The 21,944-nt window shown below is 41.6% G+C and overlaps 5 protein-coding genes and 1 pseudogene across 6 annotated transcripts in view; 4 read left to right on the top strand and 2 right to left on the bottom strand.

Moving 5' to 3' along the window:
• Window positions 1-21,944, bottom strand: part of LOC309354852 (vomeronasal type-2 receptor 26-like) — a gene marked incomplete at both ends in the record, with an annotated part of 356,212 nt that overhangs the window by 25,779 nt on the left and 308,489 nt on the right. The window lies entirely within an intron of this gene.
• LOC309356102 (olfactory receptor 12D1-like) lies at window positions 1,372-2,310 on the top strand (the record flags this gene model as incomplete). The annotated part of the gene is made up of 1 exon (XM_081887282.1): window positions 1,372-2,310. The coding sequence occupies one exon, from the start codon at window positions 1,372-1,374 to the stop codon at window positions 2,308-2,310; it is 939 nt and encodes a 312-aa protein (XP_081743408.1).
• On the top strand, window positions 2,361-6,549 carry LOC309356103 (olfactory receptor 12D2-like; annotated as a pseudogene). Its single transcript has 2 exons — window positions 2,361-2,433; window positions 5,611-6,549. The product of its transcript is annotated as an olfactory receptor 12D2-like (transcript).
• Window positions 10,687-11,625, top strand: LOC309355533 (olfactory receptor 12D1-like; the record flags this gene model as incomplete). Its single annotated transcript, XM_081886475.1, has 1 exon — window positions 10,687-11,625. One exon carries the CDS (start codon window positions 10,687-10,689, stop codon window positions 11,623-11,625), a length of 939 nt encoding a protein of 312 aa, XP_081742601.1.
• On the top strand, window positions 16,311-17,255 carry LOC309355527 (olfactory receptor 12D1-like; the record flags this gene model as incomplete). The annotated part of the gene is made up of 1 exon (XM_081886465.1): window positions 16,311-17,255. The coding sequence occupies one exon, from the start codon at window positions 16,311-16,313 to the stop codon at window positions 17,253-17,255; it is 945 nt and encodes a 314-aa protein (XP_081742591.1).
• On the bottom strand, window positions 20,478-21,407 carry LOC309355549 (olfactory receptor 5V1-like; the record flags this gene model as incomplete). The annotated part of the gene is made up of 1 exon (XM_081886494.1): window positions 20,478-21,407. The coding sequence occupies one exon, from the start codon at window positions 21,405-21,407 to the stop codon at window positions 20,478-20,480; it is 930 nt and encodes a 309-aa protein (XP_081742620.1).

Genomic DNA, 21,944 nt, shown 5'->3' on the forward strand with positions numbered 1-21,944 from the left:
TTTTTTGGGTGAATAATGTGTTTCAAATGTGTGCTGAACATGCTTTAGGTGTATAATATGGATCTTCCATAAATTTCACTATCTTTCATTTTCTTTGTTCCTTTGCGTGCAACTGGGGCAATGAGTTTCCCATGTTTGCAGCTGTCCCATTGTACTGTAACTTTAAGTGTAGTTTGATGTTGAGCAACTTTGCAGCTAATAATGTCTTTTTTCTTGGGGGGAAAGTGACATCAAACTTCCCATAATGACACAGCTACAGGGGCCAGTTAAAGTTGCTAGTCTGAATCAACGAGAACAAACCTTTTTGTAGTTTATGCAACACTTGTTGTTTTGGTTATTTTCTACACATATAACAAATGAAAGGAAGGGGGAACAAAAAGAAACATGGGACACATCTGAAGAAGCCAGTTTGGTTGTTTGGTGAGCACTCTGGTGAGTTGAGTCTTTTAAAGGATGTGCATATGAAATGGAAGGAGGGGCATATATCCACAGACCAATGCAATAGATAGCCCAAGCCTGTAAGTGTGATGTAAGGCAGGTTTACAAAGGTTGCTAAAACAATGACAAAGCAATGCAAAGTAGTTCCTTGGTTATGTTCAGAGCAAGAAAAAGAAGTGAGGGATACGTTTATTGCTTGGACAAGACAGTGAAGTGTTAACAGGTGATGGAGAGAAGGTGCAACCACTAATTTTTTTTGCTTTGCACTTCTCCCACAGCGGGAATGGTGTTCTACCTGGGAATAGCAAGAGAGAGAACGAGAGTGTGTGTAGGATAGAAGAGACTCTAACAAACTCATTTCATACAAAATGTGACCTGATTATTCAATATGTCACTAACTGTGTTTCTCTAATTCAGGGGTGGCCAATGCAGTACCCTCCAGAAGATGCTATTACTCACTCAATTCCTGAACAAACTGGCTAGAGCTAGTGGCAGTTGGAGTCCAACAACATCTTGAGGGCACCACTTTGACTATCCCTGCGCTAATGAAAATTCATCACTCTTTCAGGAATGACAGAGTGAGATAAATATTGCATTAGATGTATTCCACCCTGCATTCAGCACTCTACTTAGCATCACGAAGATGGAAGGAATGATGGAGATTATTTAATCCAACACTCTGGACTTCTGCTGAAATACTACATACTTTGAAAATAATCTTCATGCCTTTCTATCTCATATTGTTTTCCTTAAAATTAATTTAAAAACTGACCAGGGAAAGAAGCCTTGTCAAATTGCCTTCATGGCTTCAGCCCCAACACCACAATCCATTGTCTTTCAATTCATTCATCACTACAGTACATTCTCTTCTAATTCTATTCTAAAACCACTGGCCTATTTTCCCCCATTTTTATTTTTTTTATCTGCACAGAGATGGGGAACCAGACAGAGGTCTATGAGTTCATTCTCTTGGGTATAGCAAATGACCACAGACAGCAACACATGCTTTTCACAGTCTTCCTGCTGCTCTATGTGGCCTGCTTGCTAGGAAATGGGGCCATTTTGGCAGTAGTCCTGGTTGAGCAACGCCTTCACACCCCCATGTATTTTTTCCTTGGAAATCTCTCTTGCCTTGATATATGTTGCTCCACAGTTACTGTACCCAAAATGCTGAATGGCTTCCTAAAGAGGCACAACACTATCTCCTTTATTGGTTGCCTGACTCAACTGCACTTCTTCCACTTCCTGGGCAGCAGTGAAGGCATGCTTCTGGGAGTCATGGCATATGACCGCTATGTGGCCATATGCAACCCTCTGCGTTACACCATCATCATGAATAAATGGGCTTGCCTTGCACTAGCTGTGGCTACCTGGGCCGCAGGCTTCTTTCATGCCCTAATGCACACAGTAGTCACTTCCCGGCTGTGGTTCTGTGGCCCCAATCTTATCCAGCACTTTTTCTGTGACATCAAGCCCCTGCTAGAATTGGCTTGCAGTAGCACGGCCCTCAACATGACCCTCCTCAATGTTGTCACAAGTTGCATTGCTCTAGGTTCCTTCTTTCTCACTCTCCTTTCTTATCTCTATATCATCTCCTTCCTCTTCTTCAAAGTCCAGTCATGGCAGAGCCGTTGGAAGGCCTTCTCAACCTGTGCTTCTCACCTAACGGTGGTAGCACTTTTGTATGTTCCAGTTATTTTCAACTACATGCTTGCCTCTACTGGTGAATCTTCTGAAAGGGAAATGAGCATCACTCTGTTGTACAGTGTGGTCACACCTGTTTTAAACCCCTTGATCTACACTTTGAGGAATCAAGAGGTAAAATCTGCTCTGAGGAAAATATTATGCAGAAAAATTATCTTTCAAACATAGGAAGCTGGCTTATACAGAATTGGATCATTGCTCTATTTGACTAACTGATGATGGCTCTCCAGGGTGTAAGACAGGGTCCTCTCCTAGTCTTACCTGGATATGCTGAGGAAGAAATCAAAGATGGTAGCCTGAGCCATACTTTCGAACTTTGAGCCATGCCATGTAACTTACCCACAAAACAGTTTCTAATGAACTGTTAGAAAGAAGGCAATGTTGTGGTGTTCCCAAACAGGTTTGCACAAATCAGAGGTCTTGTTTAGACATGATGGTGTCCACCTGTCAGCTGCAGGGAATAATGCCTGGAGGCTTAAAGGCCTTGTTGAAAATGTGATTGGTTTGATGACAAGCCAAAAGTGCTTGGCTCACGTGGCAGTTTAGGCATTTCTTGGCCTTAGTCTTGGTGGAGGGCAGGCTGTAATCCTCTGCTTGTTCCACCAAAGGAAAGAGGTATCCCATTAAAGGGATCCGGGAAGATGCCTAGGAGGGGGCTATGGTCATTGAAACCCTTAAGGTGGTTCTCTTGTGGGGGTGACCCATTTTGATGTATGTTATAGGACCTCCTGGTCTCAGGGGCAAACCCCTTTGGAAATACTTCCAGCAGCCAGGCTGGATGTTAATGGTTATACCCAATGCTACGCCAAACCTATTACATTTGCAATGAATAAAAGTTGTGGGCTTTTTTGACCCCAAAATGTAAATGTTGTGTCTTGACTGGTTCTTTTCCTAAATCAGGAATCATTGCATGTGGTGGGGCCTGGGCACACAACTTCTAAAGAGAGGAGAGAATGGTGTTAAGATGGACTATCTACTAAAAAATGTGAGCCCTTTGAAAAATTGTTGAACGAGCAAACATTGATGATGTTAAAAATAATCTTGGTCATTAAAAACCACGTAGCAGAATATATGGATTGCATAATTTTTGTATTCTCAAAAGCACACTTTGTATTATCGAAAGCACAAATTGTTTATTTTCTCAAAATAAAGAGCATTGTGGACTCAATTCCCACATGAGCAATCAAGAGGCACTAAATTAATGAACATAGCTAATTTACCCAATGGCGGCCAACAATCTTAACAAGCTGGGCACATGTTGCATACTAAAATTGTGTGGGCTCACACAGCAATCAGAGTGTTGTTGTTGTTGCTTTGTCTCCTTTAAATACTGTACTTCCTTCATACCACTTAATGCAGTCTCAAGTTCAATGGACAAGCGGACTTATCAAAGTAGGTGCTGTCTGCAGCTTGAAAGAATGCACTATATAGCTATCTGTTAATCAAGAAATGTATGCTCATCCCATTCTTTACTCCAAGGATGAAAGTATACAAGTTTGTGCTGACAGTCTGCATTTGTGGAAATCGACAGCTGATAAACCTGACTAAAGCAAACAATAGAAAAATGAAATTTTAATTATGATAATACAGAGGAAAGGGTTTTATCCAGGTTACTCATTTCAGGAAATTATACTTTGTAGTCACTTTAGGTTCCATATAAGTTGCATTAATTCTTTTTGTGAATCTATTTTCAAGGAGGAAGTGCCCTTCCATTGCATGCCTGACGTTTTCCTAAGGTTCTGTTACATATGTAGGGTGACTGGGAAATTAGTAGTTATATTTTAGAAATTAGTTAAAGTCATTCTGTATGTATTTCTAAAGTCTTTAAAAGTTGTTACACACCTTTGTTCTGGGTCTTCCTTGCAAGGAGGGAGAGAACTCTGTTGCAACAGAAAAGAAAAATCTTCATTGCTTTCCAACTCCACTGAGGCACAGAGTCACACGAGGGAGCCAACAAAGGCAAAGCAAAACTGCTATGGAGTGGGGTCTGTGTGACTGGGTAGACCAGGCTTACTGCTTGGAGGCTCAGAGCTTCAATGGCTCTAGAGCCATGGTTCTCAACATGGGGCACATGCCCCACAAGGGTGATTTTTAAGGGTGGCAATTTGAGAACGAATTAGACCAAGTTAATAGGAGTTCACTTTTTGAATAATAAGAATTATATGTCACCGGGGTGGGGGGGTGGGGAATCAGGATTTTCGAGAGGCTTAGGTGGCTTAGGTGGATAATGACAAAAAAAAGTCGGGAACCACTGCTCTAGAGGCTTCACCCAGGGCAAAATTCCTGGCTAAACCCCTTCATTTCACCACTGCTGTAGTTATTTATGGAATCAGATACTAATTCCATAAGTGTCTTATAGAATCAAAGAGTTGGAAGAGACTCTGAGGATCATCTAATCTAACCCCTGCAATGCTATTCCTGTGTGATGGACAATGAAATATTCATATCTCAGTGTCTGTTTCTGTGGGTAACAGAAACAAGGACAAAACAATGCTTTTGTTGGATTATGAAGTCTTTAATACTGAAACTGAGTTATAATCAATGTCTGGAGTTAATTTCCCAGTATTAATGTTGCTAGAGGCAGAATACCTTCTGCTGTGCTTCAGATGTGCTTTTTAAGCAGAGACTCATTGAGAATTCTGCAGCAAAGCCTGCATGTATAACATACAGTTAATACCTTACTTGAGCTGCAAAAGAGACATCATCATCATCATCATTATTATTATTATTATTATTATTATTATTATTATGCCACCCATCTGACTGGGTTGCCCCAGTCACTCTGGGCGTGTTCCAACAAAATATTAAAAACACAATAAAACATTAAACATTGAAAACTTCCCTATACATTAGAGCACTCTCCAACATTTTGCATTTCTGTAATTACCATGTAGAAGTTGTAGATGTTATTTACACAAACTCAAAAATGTATTGTTAATGCAAGTTAATGATGTTTTGGATAGTTGTACTTCATTATACTTTAGAAAGCTTAAAGCATTTTTCATTAACAGCTTCCTGCTGGTTTTCTCTCATACGGCTAGATTCTATTTTTAAGAGACTTAACCATTTTGGCTATGGTTTTTGTCCACTGTTTTCCTCCACCCCATTTTCTGGGAATTGTAGGTGGGAAAAGTGGAGCTGCACTGAGGTTCTGCTTGTGACCTGGAAACTACCACTGTGAGAACAGGATGCTGGGATAAATGTTCTCGTGAGTAAAGGCTCAGGAAGAGTGTCCCATGAGCTTCTCTGCACGTTTAAAAAGTCTGTAGATTTTACAAGTCATTCATCCGTCTGATATGACTAGGAATCTCAAAAGTAATGAAACTGGTTGAAGGAAAAGAAAATCACTTCTCTAAGGGGGTTTACAATTAGTTTTATCTGCTTATGTCTGTATGAATTTCTGGTACGGGTGATGGACGTGAATAATACTCTACAGTGATCTCACCTACCTTTCTTCCTCCCTTTTAGTGACAAAGAACCAAACAGAGGTGAGAGAATTCATCTTGATGGGCATGACCAATCTCTGGCAGCTTCAGTGTACACTCTTTGCCATCTTCCTGATGATGTATTTGGCCAGCCTACTGGGGAATGCAGCTATTGTGCTTGTTGCAATAGTTGAACCAAAGCTGCGCACTCCCATGTACTTTTTTCTTGGAAACCTTTCCTGCCTTGACATCTTCTTTTCCACAGTCACTGTTCCAAAGATGCTAGCTGGTTTTCTGTTGCCGGTCCAAACCATTTCCTTTGCTGGCTGCATGGCCCAGCTCCACTTTTTCCATTTCTTGGGCAGCAGTGAAGCCATTCTTCTTGGAGTAATGGCATTTGATCGCTATGTAGCAATATGCAACCCCTTGCGTTACACCACCATCATGCGCAGGCAGGTTTGTCAAATCTTGGCAGCAGCCACTTGGTTCGTTGGCTTTTTTCATGCCCTGATGCATGCAGTGGCAACTGCCCGTCTGCCCTTCTGTGGGCCAAACCACATTGAACACTTTTTATGTGACATCAAACCTTTGCTAAAACTGGCCTGTGGCAGCACCCACCTCAACCTCATGCTCCTCAACACTGTAGCTAGTTCCGTTGCCATGGGACCTTTCATTGCCACACTCCTCTCCTATTTCTATATTATCATATTTCTTCTATTCAAAGTGCAATCCCGAAGTGGTCGACAGAAAGCCTTCTCCACCTGCGGATCCCATTTGATGGTGGTTGGATTGATGTACGTGCCAGTGTTGTTTAACTACATGCTGCCCTCTGTGGAGAATGCTTCTCAAAGAGAAATGATGGTGACCCTCATATACAGCGCAGTTACTCCAGTTTTGAACCCACTTATTTATACACTGAGGAACCAGGAAGTCAAAACTGCTGTGTTAAAGATTTTCGGCAGAATATTTCAGTTTCCACTGAAAGGAAAAAATCAAAAAAGACTTTATGAATAATACTACAGTAGGACAAGCATACACTAAAATGGAAACTCAAAATGCTACGGTAATACAAGAAGAATAACAAAAAAAGGGGGGGTTTACAATGCAGGACATCATTGCAGGTCTCTGATATCAGCTAAAATCTTTTGTTTAAACATAGATAATATAAGCCACCACTCCTAAGAAACCATATGAACATCTTTGAAAGTTCTGTTGATGTGTTTCCTAAGTGAAATCTCCAAATGTACTTTTATCTCTTGTTGTGAAAGGCAATGGACCATTAACTTATCAAAGCACTTAAACAAATAGATGCTGTGTCCTCATTCATGTCAATTTAAACCTGGGTGGAGAACCTATTGGGTTCTGGAGCCCAAGATTGACAGGTGGATGGGAAATCTGCTCATCAGTCACATGATGGATGGGTGCTTTACTCTTCCCACCACTAAAAATACCTTCTGCATGGTTCCCAAGGTTTCACTCACTTGGGAATCACAGTGTGAGAGGTGTTTCCTGCCCTTTGCTTGGTGCTTTTGGGAGTTCTAAGTATCTGACTAGTAAAGCCTTGATTATCCCCTCTCCATCAGGTGATAGAGAGAGGAGAAATAAGGCTGTACTTTGAAGGATTGGTTGCATGCAGGAGAAGCCCCTCTCAGTGTTGATGCCAGCATAAAAGGGGGACGCTTGCATCCACAGCTAAGCCAGAATTGATCTCTACCCTCCCACTCACAAGCTGATGTCACTTGTGACATGATCTGATTGATACGTGGATGTGGTTTGGGGAAATTACGGCATCTGCCAAATTGAACATCCTTGCTTTAAGGCATAGTTTATACACTTCCATTACCTATTACCAATCAAGTGATTGAGAGTGGAGTGGAGAAATTAACCAGTATTTTACCAAGAATCCCTGCAACAGGCAATGCCTGCAAAAAGTTGGGGCTGCTTTCCTGGGTTATTCCCAGTACGAAACAGGCATGCAAGTTAGTATTTTACTAGAAGCGCCAACCCACCAGCTGACATCACTTGTGACATCAGCTGATTGATAGGTAAGCATGATTTGCAGAAATGGCATACGGACTAAATTTGAACCCCCAGTGGACCACGATTGGCCTGTGTGGTGGAGGTTCCCTACATTACAACATAGCTGAAATTGTGGATACTTCACTCCTTCCTGTTTGTGCTGTTGCTAAGAGCTAAGCCATTTCCTAGTTTCATCAGAACCTGGGCCCAATGGCACTAGATGTCCAAAACTGAGTTTGGTTCCAGGATCTTTTTTTAAAAAACCATTTTATTCAAAATTAAAACAAAACATATTATCCAAAAACATATCATCCTTATTCCCCCCCCCCCATTTCCCTCCCCCTCCCCAGGTTCCAGTATCTTGATAATAAAATCCATATTACGGTCAACGATTTCTCATCCAAGCACCTTACCTCAGTTAAAACAGCATAATAGAATGATCGTATGTTTTAATGAAATCAATTTCCAACAATATTCTGGATAGCGTTAAAAAAGCCTTTCAAGTTTACCTTTACACAGTTCTACCTATCAATTGGTGATTTGTTGGTGTTCACTCATGTGAGTGAAAAGCAGCATAGAAATATAATAAATGGAACAAAAATGAAATGATCCTAGTTGGCTGAAAGGGCTCCAATAGAAAATTATTGCTTGTTCTAAGTGTTACTTAATACCACCATGCCAACCATTTTCTCAATACATTGAACTCAAACCTATTACAGAAGAGGTTGGTAGAGATTTGTGCGTGAGTGAAATGAGAGGGAATGAAAAAATCTGCACTGTGTATCAGTCTTCAAAGAGTGGAAATAATGGTGCTTTATAACAGACCCTTTACTCTGAAATGTGAGTCTTTTAAAAATTATTGAAACAACCAGATATAATGATGCTACAGCAGTAAAAAAAAAGCCATTAAATAAAACTTGTTACAATTAACCGATGCCACATATTATTTTATTCTCAAAAGCATAAACTGCACTATCAGAAGCAGCAATGGTTTATTTTCTTAAAACCAATATGCTTTTGCATTCAGTTCCCATCTGAACAATCAAGAGTCCCTAACTTGATTGTTGTACTGTAGTTGTTTTCCCCAATGACAGCAAAAATCTTTAATTGGCTGGGTACATGTTCCATATTAGGGTTTAGGCTTATAAAGCCATGTGGGTTTCAAACAGCCACCAGAGTGTATATTTTCCTGCCACCTTTAAATACATATGGCTCCCTTCATACCTCTTACAGCATTCAAAAACTTCAATTTACCTCTACTCTTATCTAATGGGCTCATCAAGGTAGGAGCTGCCTGCAGCATGATCAAACAGAATATTTAACACAATGTGTGTCAAGCAAGGTTGCAACCCATTTTCCAAATATTTTTGTCATTGTTTTGGCCCTCCAACCCCTTTTGCAATGCAAATAAGATGGCTTATCTAGAATGTCTGGATTTCATGGGTATGCACTAGCTACAATAATTCATTGTGTCTAATGCTGCGAAGCATACATAGGCCACAAGATTCACCTTGTATCTGTATCAGTGTCAGGGATGAGCAAATATCTCAGTTTCTTTTAACCTCTCAGTGTCTTGCTAAATGCAAGATGGTTCTTTTAAAATTAGATTCAAAAGCAATACAAATCCAAGTGGGTGAGAAGATTACAGATTTTATTCCAAACAGCAAGCAAAATATACATTACCAAGCAAGCACTTCAATCTGCCACTGAGAAGCCCTGAAGAAGTGGCGAAGTGACCCCCAGGTAGCCTTTGATGCACAGCTCTGTGGCCGATAGACTGTGCCAAACTTCTGACTTCTATGCCCCAAAACTAGATATTTTATAGACCTGTGGCCTGTTAGGGCTTATACAGGCTCAGCTACGAGACAAAAAGCCAGGCCATACATCAAAGGCTTTTACTGACCAGGATAGAGAAAACAATAAAACACAGATAACCAGAGCCAGGAAGGGATAATCAGAGACAGGAAGAGTTGACCATGCCAGATCACCAATCTCAAAATTACAATAATTATTCTAGAATAATTATCCCATACACTCAGTTTCTCACCTTTTCAGTCTTAAATTGGGTTATTCACATTTCCACATCAAGTTTGTGATTTTTTTAAAAAAAGAAAAGTCCTCATGAAAATTCAGCACCATTTTAACGCAAATTTCTCCCATTTTTTCTAATAGGATACATTTTGGTATGTTGAGGCTCACAAATAGATGAATGTATATACACACTATGCCTGCACGTGCGTGTACCGTATATCAATCTTTGTACAAATTACAAGGCTATAGTTGCACCATTCAGATAAGGGTTAATTTTGGAAGAAGCTTGTGTTTGCTCCCCATGTTTTTGAAAGTATCAATTCTGTTGATAGACTCTGATGCTACAAGGCAGGTTCCTGGTATTTGTTAGGCACACACACCATGTCAGCTGCTGGGAGTTGTACTCTGTTGCCACCTGATGCACGTATGAAAACCTTCATACTTTTAAGGAATAGAAAACAAAAGGGTCAAAAAGCTGCATCACCACTGGATACAGGCATACTATTTTTAACAAACATATTCCAATATCAAGAGAAGAACATTTTTGTTAGTGTCTTGAATCCATGTTGGTTGCAGACAGCTTCTCTAACCAATTTCCACATTGATGATGTAATCAACTGTTTTGAAATCTACAAAGCTACAGTATGAGTGGGCACTAGTCACGGTGGCCATTTTCTACCTCCCCTGTCAGAGACAGTGTGTCTCTGAATACCATTTTCTAGAAATTGCAGGTGGATAGAGTGCACTCAGGTTCAGCTTTTGATGTGGCCACAAACAAGTAATAGGCTACTTGAGAACGGCACTACTCTCATAAGTAGTTATAATATTTTTATTATTATTAAAAAATACCTAAACAGAATGAAGGTGGGTTTAGAGTTAAATAGAAATGTTCTTTGTCATCTTTATCATTTATGTACATGTTAACAGTCTTTCACCATTCTTACAATTCCACTGAGCAATTTTATACACTTCTTTCTGAACAATTTTCTTATATACTGTAGGTAATGGATATTACTTGCACTCTACAGTGACCTCCTCTCACCTTATTATTCGCTGCTGACTTTTAGTGATGGAGAATCAAACAGAGGTGACAGAATTCATCTTAATGGGCCTGACCAATGTCTGGGAGCTTCAGTGTATACTCTTTGCCGTCTTCCTGATGATGTATTTGGCCAGCCTAGTGGGGAATGCAGCTATCTTGCTCGTCACAATAGCTGAACCAAAGCTTCACACTCCCATGTACTTTTTTCTTGGAAACCTTTCCTGCCTTGACATTTTCTATTCCACCACCACAGTTCCAAAGATGCTGGCTGGTTTTCTATCAGAGACACAAAAAATTTCCTTTGGTGGCTGTATGGCTCAGCTCCACTTCTTCTATTTCCTGGGCAGCAGTGAAGGCATTCTTCTCGGTGTCATGGCATTTGATCGCTATGTTGCAATATGCAACCCCTTGCGTTACACCATCATAATGCGCAAGCAGGTCTCCCAACTCATGGCAGCAGCCACATGGTCCGCTGGCTTTTTTCATGCCCTGATGCATACAATGGCAACTGCCCGTCTCCCCTTCTGTGGGCCAAACCGCATTGAACACTTTTTATGTGATATCAAACCTTTGCTGAAACTGGCCTGCGGTAGCACCTACCTCAGCCTGATGCTCCTAAACACAGTAACCAGTTGTGTTGCTATGGGTCCTTTTATTGCCATACTCCTCTCTTACTTCTACATTATCACTTTTCTTCTCTTCAAAGTGCAGTCCCGAAGTGGTCGACAGAAAGCCTTCTCCACCTGTGGATCCCATCTGACGGTGGTTAGTTTGCTCTACGTGCCTGTCCTGTTTAACTACATGCTCCCCTCTGTGGGTAATGCTTCTCAAAGGGACATGATGGTGACCCTCATATACAGTGCACTCACCCCACTTTTAAACCCACTTATTTATACTCTGAGGAACCAGGAAGTCAAAGCTGCCTTGCTAAAGATTCTGGGGGGGAAATATTTCATTTTTCACTGAAAGGAAATGATCAAAGACGTTTTTTTCCAATGGTAGTACTCTTAGACATGTAACCACCAGAGCAGGAACTCACACTGTAGCAGAACTGCAAGAGAAAGACAATTGGGTTTTACTTTGTGGTAAATCATTGCAGGCCTCTGATAGTGGATGAATTTTTTTGTTTAAATTTGTAAGCCACAACTCCTGAGAAATTTTATGGGTGTTGTGGTTCTTCAGCTTGCTTCTAAAGGACTTCTGATGTGTTTTCTCAGTAAAATCTCCAAATATGCTTTACATTCTACAACCTATGTAATCAATAAGCACTCTATTTATCAAAGGACCCGAAAATAAATTGCTGTGGCCTCATTCATATATCAGGGATGAACTCTCCTTTTTTTCTTGAGCACAAGTGCCAATTTTAAGGGAGGGAGGGAAATCCTCCTGTTGATCATATTACAGCATTATGATATCACATAAAAGATGACTGGGTTGTCTTGTAAACATCTCTTGCACAGGGTTTTCTAGCTCCTGGCACTTTGTGGTAGGATGCTTGGGGACGGCAGTAACAAGCTTGATGCTTTGGGGAAATCTGAGGATAAAGAACTAAATTCTATCCTCCCATCAGTTGACATCACTTACAACATCAGCTGATTGATAGGTGGATGCGGTTTCAGGAAATTGCCTTGCAGACCAGAATGGAACCTCCTTGCTTTGAAACATAGTTAAATCTGCCTGGACACTGAGATTATAATCTGAGGCCCTTCTTCATGTGCCTGTTCCATAAGAGGTCTGGAGGGTGGCAATATGTGAACCGGTCTTTTCTACAATGGCTCCCCATTTATGGAATGGTCTGCTCAAGGAGGTTTTGCTAGTGCCTTCATTACATACCTTTTGGCACCAGGTCAAAATGTGCTGGGGCAGCGGGTCGGGGAGGGGGTTTTGGTTTGTTTTTGTGTATTTTTTTGTGGATGCTTCATTTTTTCCTGATTGTGCTGCTGCCAGGAGCACATACATTTCCTTGCTTCAGATTCCATATGAACCTGGGTCTCAATAAACCCAAACCAGTAAACCAATGACAAACATTGATTGCAACTTGTGTGTCAGGACTGGAGTCAGTAGTAGGTCAGCAACGAAACAATAAATCACCCGAGGTCAGTGAAGTTAACTCTTTTATTCAAGGAAACAAACCACAGATCTGGCCCAGTGGTCTCAGCAACACGTTCTACGAGGTATTGCCCCAATGAAGTAGTTGCAAGGGCTGAAGATTCTCACCTTCCCAGTGCTGCCTAGAACTCCTCCTCTCCAGGGTCTTTCCCCTGCAGTCTCAGGCTGTGTCTGCACACAACCACCCTCTGCTCTGCCCCTTTCATTTCTCAGCATGTTCTAGGAGACCAGGGAAAGGGTAGCTGGTTGCAGCAGGAGGGGGAGACCTGCTGACTTCTTCAGCAGCCTGCCTCTCTATCTCTTGGCTCCACCCCTCCAGCCCCCTCTTCTGCCTCAGAGTTTGAACTGTGCTCTGCCTTGGCCTCTTCCTGTTCCCTAAATCCTGTCACCTCTTCCATATCCTCCAACATTTATCCAATGAAAATAGGGACGTCCCATTCCATAATGATATTTTTACTATTTATACACCACACATCTTACTGGCTTGCCCCAGCCACTCAGGGCAGCTTCCAACATATATAAAAAATAATAATAAAGCATTAAACTTAAAAAAATAATAATAACTTCCCTGTACAAGATTGCTTTCAGATGGCTTGGAGGTCAGATAACTCCACACCCTCCAACATTTCTCCAATGAAAATAGGGACGTCCAAAGGGAAAGTGGGACATTCTGGGATCAAATCAGAAACCGGGATGGCTTCTCTAAATCAGGGACATCCCTGGAAAATAGGGACACTTGGAGGGTCTGCTCTTCTGCTTCTGACACCTCCTTCTCTCAGTCTGCTTCTTCTCCCTCTGACCACTCATTGTCATCTTACCACAAATTCCTCAGCTCTGAGCCTTCTTCCTCTGGGGGTGCCCTCAGCTGGTACCTCCCATCACTCTTCTGAATCCAGCTTGTCCATGACACTGTGGTTTGTTTGGAGAGGGGGGAAATGACCACCCCAGGTTTAGGTGTAACAGTAAGTTATGGGTGGGGAACCACAGCACTACCACCTTGTTCTCTCTGTCTGGCTTTGAGACTAAAAGGCCACACCCCTCATTGACTTTTCTTTGTCCCTTTTGCCACACGTAAGAATGAGTTCTTATGTGTGTCTTGCTAGTCTGAAATCTAGTCCTTTTAGATATTACTGAAATAAACAAAATTCATAATGCTACTTTAAAAGAAAAGAGAAGAAAAAAGCTTGTTCATTGAATGCAACTTGCCAGCATGCATTGATTGCACAAATTGTTTCTATTCTCAAAAGCACTATCTGTATTCTCAAAAGTGCAACTAGTTTATTTTCTCAAAATAGATAGGCTTCTAGATTCAATTCCCACATGAACAATCAAGAGTCTCTAACTTAATGCTGGTAGTTCTTTCCCCAAATGTGTCACATGTTACATACCAGGGTTTAGGCACATATATTTCTGTGTGGTTCACACAATAATCAGTGACACTGTTTTTTTCTTTTAAAAGTCATATGACTTCCTACCTTGTATAGTATTCTCAGCTTCAATTAACTTCTAGTGTTATGTTATGGATAAGCGGATTCATCAAGGTAGGAGCTGTCAGCAGCTTTACAGGACACAATATATAACAGGATGTTAATGAAGCCATTTATGTTTGTCCCATTTTTTCTTACGAAAGTTGCAGTGTGCATGTTTGAGGTTACAGTCTGTTTTGCAGAAAGCTACAGCTAATAAACCTTGGTAAAGAACACAATAGAAAATGAAAATGTTCATGATGATAAAATACAAATATTGTGTCCAATGCTAGTCCTACACAGATAGCATCCTCTGAAATTATTGAAGATTACATAGTTAGGTTCTTTATTTTCAGTGGGTCTAAATCAGCGGTTCTCAACCTGTGGGTCCCAATATGTTGTTGGACTACAACTCCCAACATCCCTGAGCTCTGGCCTTGCTAGCTAGGGGTGATGGGTGTTGTAGTTCAACAACATCTGGGGACCCAAGGTTGAGAAAGGCTGGTCTAAATTGAATAGAATTGGTGGCCTACAACTCAAATAATTGATTAGCACGCATTGATCCTAAACAATGCTATCTGTTTCCATTCTTTGATCCTAGACAACATGTCAGAAGATCCCCAATGAGGCATACTGGAAAGAGAAAGCAATAACAATCTTGCTTTAGTTATTTATGGAATTTGGTATTAAAATATGAGTGCCTATTCCTGTGTGCCTATGTGTATGTTTCCATGGGTAACACGGGCATGGACTCTACACCGCCATTGTTGCATTAAGTGTTTAATTCTAAAACTGAGTTATCATTACTGTTTGGAGGCAATGCCCCTTGCATTATTGTGGTTTGAGGCAGAATACCCTTTGCTGGTCTTCAAATGTGTTTCTAAGCAAGGTGACAATATTTCAGCATAGTCTACCATCTTTAACATACAATTAGCATCTCACCTGAACTGCAGAAAAGACTAAGTTTTATAGTCTCATTAGAACTCTTTATGAACATTTTGCATTCATTATAATTTTGAAATTCTGAATGCTATTTTCACCAACGGTAAAATGTGGTGAAGGGCATTTGCATATTTATAACCCATTTTTCCTTCAAAAGCTTACAGCAGATTCCATAAGCCACTTCATTCTTAATTTTCATCCTGACCCCAAACACTGGTGTCCACCAGCTATTCCCAAGTGCCCAAACACTGACCGAAATTAGGCCTCCTTCCTATCTCTGCCACGCAAATAGGCACACTTCCCCCCCCAAAAAAGGCAATCTAACCTAAGTTCATGACTTGTATGCTTCCAAATATATCTGTCATTGTTTTGATTCTTTCCCCCATTTGTATTTCAAGGCAGGAAATCCAGATTCTAGCTAGATTGTAAGACTGTGCACCAGCTACAAAATTCACCTAGTATCTGTGGTAGGGATGGCCAAATATCTCTGTTTAGTTTTTCTCAGTATCTCATTATTTTCAAACTTAAATTTGGTTTTTTAAATTCCACTATCTATCTGCATGAAGATTCACTGGGTGTTTGCATGCATTTCTCTAAATATACTCATGTTTGCAAAACAAATTTTATATAATATAATTCATTGGTGAATGTCTTCCTCACTAGCAGATGCATATTCATTCACTCTTCATCTCAGCATGTGATTTTTCTGTACACATTACTTAATTGGAAGACTGCATTGCAAAATACAAAGAAGTATGAATGTTGGATGAATGTTTTTGAGTTTGTTGACTGAAAGTATGGATTCTCTTGGTCATGATGGACTCTGATGCTACAGTGCAGGTTCAAATAGTCATCCCCCCCCCCCCTGAGATAAGAGATAATATGAAGATGAAGCTCGTAAGTATTAACTGATGTCTCTAAACACAATGAGAGATGCATTTACAATTAGGCTGGGAAGTTCTAAGTCACCTTCCATCATTTGTGTGCATGTTATTAACCTGTTTCGTCCACCTTCTATTCCCACTGCAGTTTCAGAGCCTACAGACTATAAAATTTTCTGATATGGGTAAATGATTTTATGAGCATTCTGCAATGCCCTCACCTCCTCTTATTGCTCCCTATTGTCTTTTAGCAATGGAGAACCAAACAGATGTAAGAGAGTTCATCTTGATGGGACTGACCAATCTTTGGGAGCTTCAGCACACACTATTTGCTATCTTCCTCTTGATGTATCTGGCCAGCATTGTGGGAAATGCAGCTATTGTGGTTGTCGCAATAGCTGAGCCAAAACTTCACACTCCCATGTACTTTTTTCTTGGAAACCTTTCCTGCCTTGACATCTTCTTTTCCACAGTCACTGTTCCAAAGATGCTAGCTGGTTTTCTGTTGCCAGTCCAAACCATTTCCTTTGGTGGCTGCATGGCCCAGCTCCACTTTTTCCATTTCTTGGGCAGCAGCGAAGTCATTCTTCTGGGAATAATGGCATTTGACCGATATGTTGCAATATGCAACCCTTTGCGTTACTCCATCATCATGCGCAAGCACGTCTGCCAACTCTTGGCAGCAGCCACGTGGTCCACTGGCTTTTTTCATGCCCTGATGCATGCAGTGGCAACTGCCCGTCTGCCCTTCTGTGGGCAAAATCACATTGAGCATTTTTTTTGTGACATCAAACCTTTGCTGAAACTGGCCTGCGGCAGCACACACCTCAATCTCATGCTCCTCAATACTGTAACCAGCTGCATTGCAATGGGTCCTTTTATAGCAACACTCCTCTCCTACTTCTACATTATCACTTTTCTTCTCTTCAAAGTAAAATCCAAAAGTAGCAAACAGAAAGCCTTCTCCACCTGTGGATCCCATCTGATGGTGGTTGGTTTGCTCTATGTGCCTGTTTTGTTTAACTACATGCTCCCCTCTGTTGGTAATGCTTCTCAAAGGGACATGATGGTGACCCTAATATACAGTGCCGTCACACCAGTTTTGAACCCACTTATTTATACTCTGAGGAACCAGGAAGTCAAAGCTGCCTTGGTGAAGATTCTGGGAAGATTTTCACTTTTCACTGAATGGAAATGATTAGAGGCAGCGCTGGATTTATGTATAGGTTAAGTAGGCTGAAGCCTAGGGCCTCTCAATCTAGTGGGCCTTGCCAGCCAGCCCTCTTCCCAGTGCTGCAGTCTCCCCTCTCTCAAAATTGCAAACCCAAGTCTTCATGTGAGGGCAGGACAACTTAGTCTCGGCAACTATGACACTCGGGGCTAGCCAGTGGCACCCAATTTGAAGCAGTGGAGTGCAACTTGTTCTGTGTGTTTGTGTGTGTGTGTTTGTGTGTGTGTGTTTGTTTTTTGGTAGGGCCAAAGTCTGCAAAAACTTATAGATATAATCCATGTAGATTGCCCTGGTGTGTGGGGCCCCTTAGGAGCAGCACGTGGGGCCCAATTTGGTCCAATTGCCTTAAGGGCAGCCCTGATGAGACTGTGCAGGGCTTGGACTGACAAGCCCTGTCCCTTCTAGATCCCTGGTGTCACTATTCAGAGTACAGAATGAAGGACTTGTTATGGAAATAAAGGGGGGCACTTATTGGAAATCAGTTTTGTCATGTCTCCCCACCAAACCCCAAGACAATGAGCCCAGCCACCTTTTATTCACAGTGACATAAGCACCACACTATAGCATGGCCATAAACCGGTATGTTCAACTACTGGAATATACACCCAATATGTAGCAATGGAGATTTATGTTACTGCTTTATGAATGAACGCTGTGTTTTATGAATGGACTCTGTATATTGTGAATTACCTAAGAGCCACCTATAGGGAGCTCTAGAATCTGACAGCTGACCAACTGGGTACTACCAAACAGTGACCCCTATTGCTGAAAGCAGGTAACCAGCAGGGAATGAGTCAGTTCAGCCTTTGCACTGTTGACTGTACACCCCTTGCTGTGCAGATAATGGAGAAAGTTCTTAATTGTATCCCTTCTGGCATCCTAGCCAACTCTATTACGCTGATGTAAACACTTGGGCTTAATTTGAATAGTAGAGAGCCTGGTATCTGGTGGGCAATCTCATCCTTTATTGCCACACTGTGGCTGCAGACCAAATCACCTGTTAGGAGAGTTATGAGATTCAGGTGAGGGTCAGATGCCTTTTCATTCACAGCAGGTATACAAGAGGCCTTCACCCTGGCCCGTGGTTTTTTTAACAGGGCAGGGCGAGAGTCCCAGGGGGCGCCGCCCACGGTGAGCAGCAAGCCCCTCAGGGGGCGGGGCAGCAATGTCACTCCCTCTCAGGGATGACATCCGGAGCAGGCCACACACACCACACACCATTTCCTCTGCTGGTGTTTGGGGGCATACTTCCTGCACTTTCTCTTTCCTGCTAATACATTGTCTCTGATTTTTCCAGCAGCTGCTTGATTTGCAGCTTTTAAAACATGATAACCAGGTCTTTTTCTCAGCTGGAACTCACTGGAACTCAGTTCCGGCACCTCTCAGATGAATTCCATTGCCATTCTAAGAGAACAAAGGAGGTGTTCATGGTGAATTTCAGCACCTATTTTTCTAGAAAAATAGCACCGATGATAACATTTATCTCTGGATTCAAACATTTTGCATGACAACTCTTGGAAAATGTGATAAAAATACACCTTGAAGTGCATGTACAAAAAGCACAGATTGAGTTTATGTTGCTGAGCTTCATCATGATCCATGACTTTACTTGTATCACATTTTTAATCCCTATCCCACTAGGGAAATAATGAACAAAGTCGTGTCAAGATTCCCCCCACCCACTGCCCCTCAACTATTTAGGAAGAACCAGACATAGTACAGTTTATGGGTCAAATAAGGCTACAACTTTATTGGTTAAAGATGTAAGAGGTCTGGCATAGGTATTGGGCATAAACCCCAACTTCTGGCCTGCCTACCAGTAGTGAAGCTCTGGGTTAACCTGACAGTGCAGGGTCCTAGGACTTATATAAAATAGGAGGGCCCCTGTGGGGATCATCATCTTGAGGAGTGATGTGGCCCAACCCCCACCCCTCCACCCCTTGGGCATATGAACTCCCCATGTACAGAAGCAACTCATCTCAGATCCCTTTAGCAGGATACCTTTTCACTTGAAGGGGCAGGCAGAGACTACAACCTCCTCTCCATCCAAGACTAAGGTTTACCCAATGCCTAAGTCACCTAATTTGTGACCATTGCTATTTGGTAGGCAAAACCAACAGACAGGAGCCAATTGGCCTGGTGGACAAATTCCTGCCTGGCCCTGAATAGGGCAACCAACAGAGTCCATAGCAAGGTCAAATTACCCAAGACAAACCTTTTCACAATGGGAGGGTGGGTAATCCAATGAAGAACTGAGCACTAGAGCCAGAGCAGGCTGCTTTAAATGCCCCAACAGCAGACTCAAAGGAAGACGTCATGCTCCATTTGGTCCACCTCCTGAGTCAGCCCCACCTCCCAACCTCCCTGCCATTGACCACTTTGTAGGCAGGCCTGGATCTAAGTGAAACCATTAAGATCTATTCTTCATAGAATACTTGTTAATAAAGTTTCAGTTTTGTATCCATTGTGTCTCACCTTTAAGGTGTTCCCAATTCAAGAAATAAGTGGTCACAAGACCCCTGCAACAAGAGTAGTTGCTGTTGGATTATAGTAAACACTGCCAGATACAGAGAACCTCTGAATTCATAGTCTCTCACATATCTGACTTGTCTAAGTTTAAATCACCCAGGCCTAGTCACATTCTCTTGTTCCCATCTTTACTGAGGGAGTTTGCTACATGGTATAGAATCATCCTAATTAAAAAGAAAATGAAACTGAAGCATTTCTAATTAAAAAGAAAGGCATCTGAAGGCTTTCTAGTTTTAGCATGTGGTTAAGATGAATTTTCACATATCCACCAATTTGCCACATATGTTTTAATAATAAAAGGAAATCGTGTTAAATTAACTGTGATAATTCATTGTGATGCACAGTCTTGGCTGTTTAACCATTCCTCTTGACAAATCTGATCTGCCTCCCACCCCCAGCAGCTCCAGTGTTTGTTGCAAAATTATTTAGCATGCTTTTACTAGTGAAATTTCTCATATTAAACATGTTTTAATGAGAATTTCAGTGTGGGGATAGTTACCCAAAAGACATATATAGAAAATGTGTGTTGTTTAGCTCCAAGGCAATGAAAGATTTACATTAAGAGTGATGGTGTGGCACTATGTAGAATACCCCTAGTATTTCTGATATCAGGCTAGAAGAAATCTGTTCTAATTCTTCAATTCTGAGTTGAGGATTACCTTAGTTTCTGTCTAGCCTCACAAACTTCTTGAATGCCTCTTTGACCTCCTTGTTCCTTAGACTATAGATAAGGGGGTTGAGAATAGGGGTGATCACTGTGTACAATACTGCTACAATTTTGTCCATGTCAAGGTACATGGATGGAGGTCTAACATAAGTGTAAATGACTGAACTGTAGAAAAGTGTCACCACCATCAAATGAGAGGAGCATGTGGAGAAAGCCTTTTTCTTCCCTTGCACTGATTGGATCTTCAGGATAGAGGAAACAATGTAGATGTAAGAGACTAGAGTCATCAGAAAGCAACCAAAGCCCAAAAAGAGGTCTGTCACCAACATTAGATACTGGTTGAAGGTTGTGTCTGTGCAGGAGAGCTGAAGCAGTGGTGGTAACTCGCAAAAGAAATGGTTGATAGTACTGGGTCCACAGAAGGACAAGCGGAGGACAGAGAGAACATGAACATTGGCAAGTAGGATACCAAGCACCCATATCCCAATCACTAAGTAACTGCAGACTTTCTGGCTCATGATGATGGTGTAGCGCAAAGGTTGGCAGATGGCTACATAGCGGTCAAAAGCCATCACAGCCAACAACAGCAGTTCAGTGGCCAGGAAGATGACAAAGAAATAAGCCTGTGTTAAGCAGCATTGGAAGGAGATGGTCTTTTTCTCATCCATTAAATTCAACAGCATCTGGGGAATGATTGCAGTGATGGTGCAAATGTCCAGGAGGGAGAGGTTGACCAGGAAAAAGTACATAGGAGTGTGAAGTGTGTGACAGACCCTGATCAATGTGATGATAGAAATGTTGCCCACCAGAGCTCCTGCATAGGCAGATACAAAGGCCACAAAGAGGGGAAATTGTGCTTGAGAGAAGCCAGAGAAGCCCAGTAAGATGAATTCTGTCACAGAAGTTTGATTGTTACCTTCCATTCCTGCATATCCTTTGGATCATACTGAGAGAATTAATTTTAACTGGAAAGGTTTGACAATCAGATTTGTTTCTTTTTAAGAAAGAAGAGCACCTGGCAATGTTAGAAGTCTTCTCCTCTGAGGTACTGCAAAGAAGGAAGACCATTAAGCTGATTCAACCACAGTTCATTCCTGCACATCTCTACTAAGAAATTAACCTCCACTGAGTTCAACTGGAAAAATCCCACAGCTGAGCATATATAGGATCGTAGCCTTGGACATTCATCAAGCCTCTGGGAGGAGCATGCAATACCATAGCTCCTCAGCCAATTAGTTTGGAGTAAATGATCACAAACAAGAGTTTCAAAGAACTGCAGAGCAAATAATTATTAGATTAAGTGTGGTGTAGAATTCGAGTGGCATCATGCGATTCACAATTTATGATTACCGTTACGTATTTTGTGAGTCATTCCTCTCCATTTCCTCCTTCTTAGTAGGTAAAGAAAATGGAGGGGAGGGTACCTCATGCAAGTACTGATAACTTTGGCTGTTTACTTT

The sequence above is a fragment of the Podarcis melisellensis genome (genome assembly GCF_964234715.1).
Source record: "Podarcis melisellensis genome assembly, chromosome: 13".
In the NCBI taxonomy this organism is placed as follows: Eukaryota; Metazoa; Chordata; class Lepidosauria; order Squamata; family Lacertidae; genus Podarcis; species Podarcis melisellensis.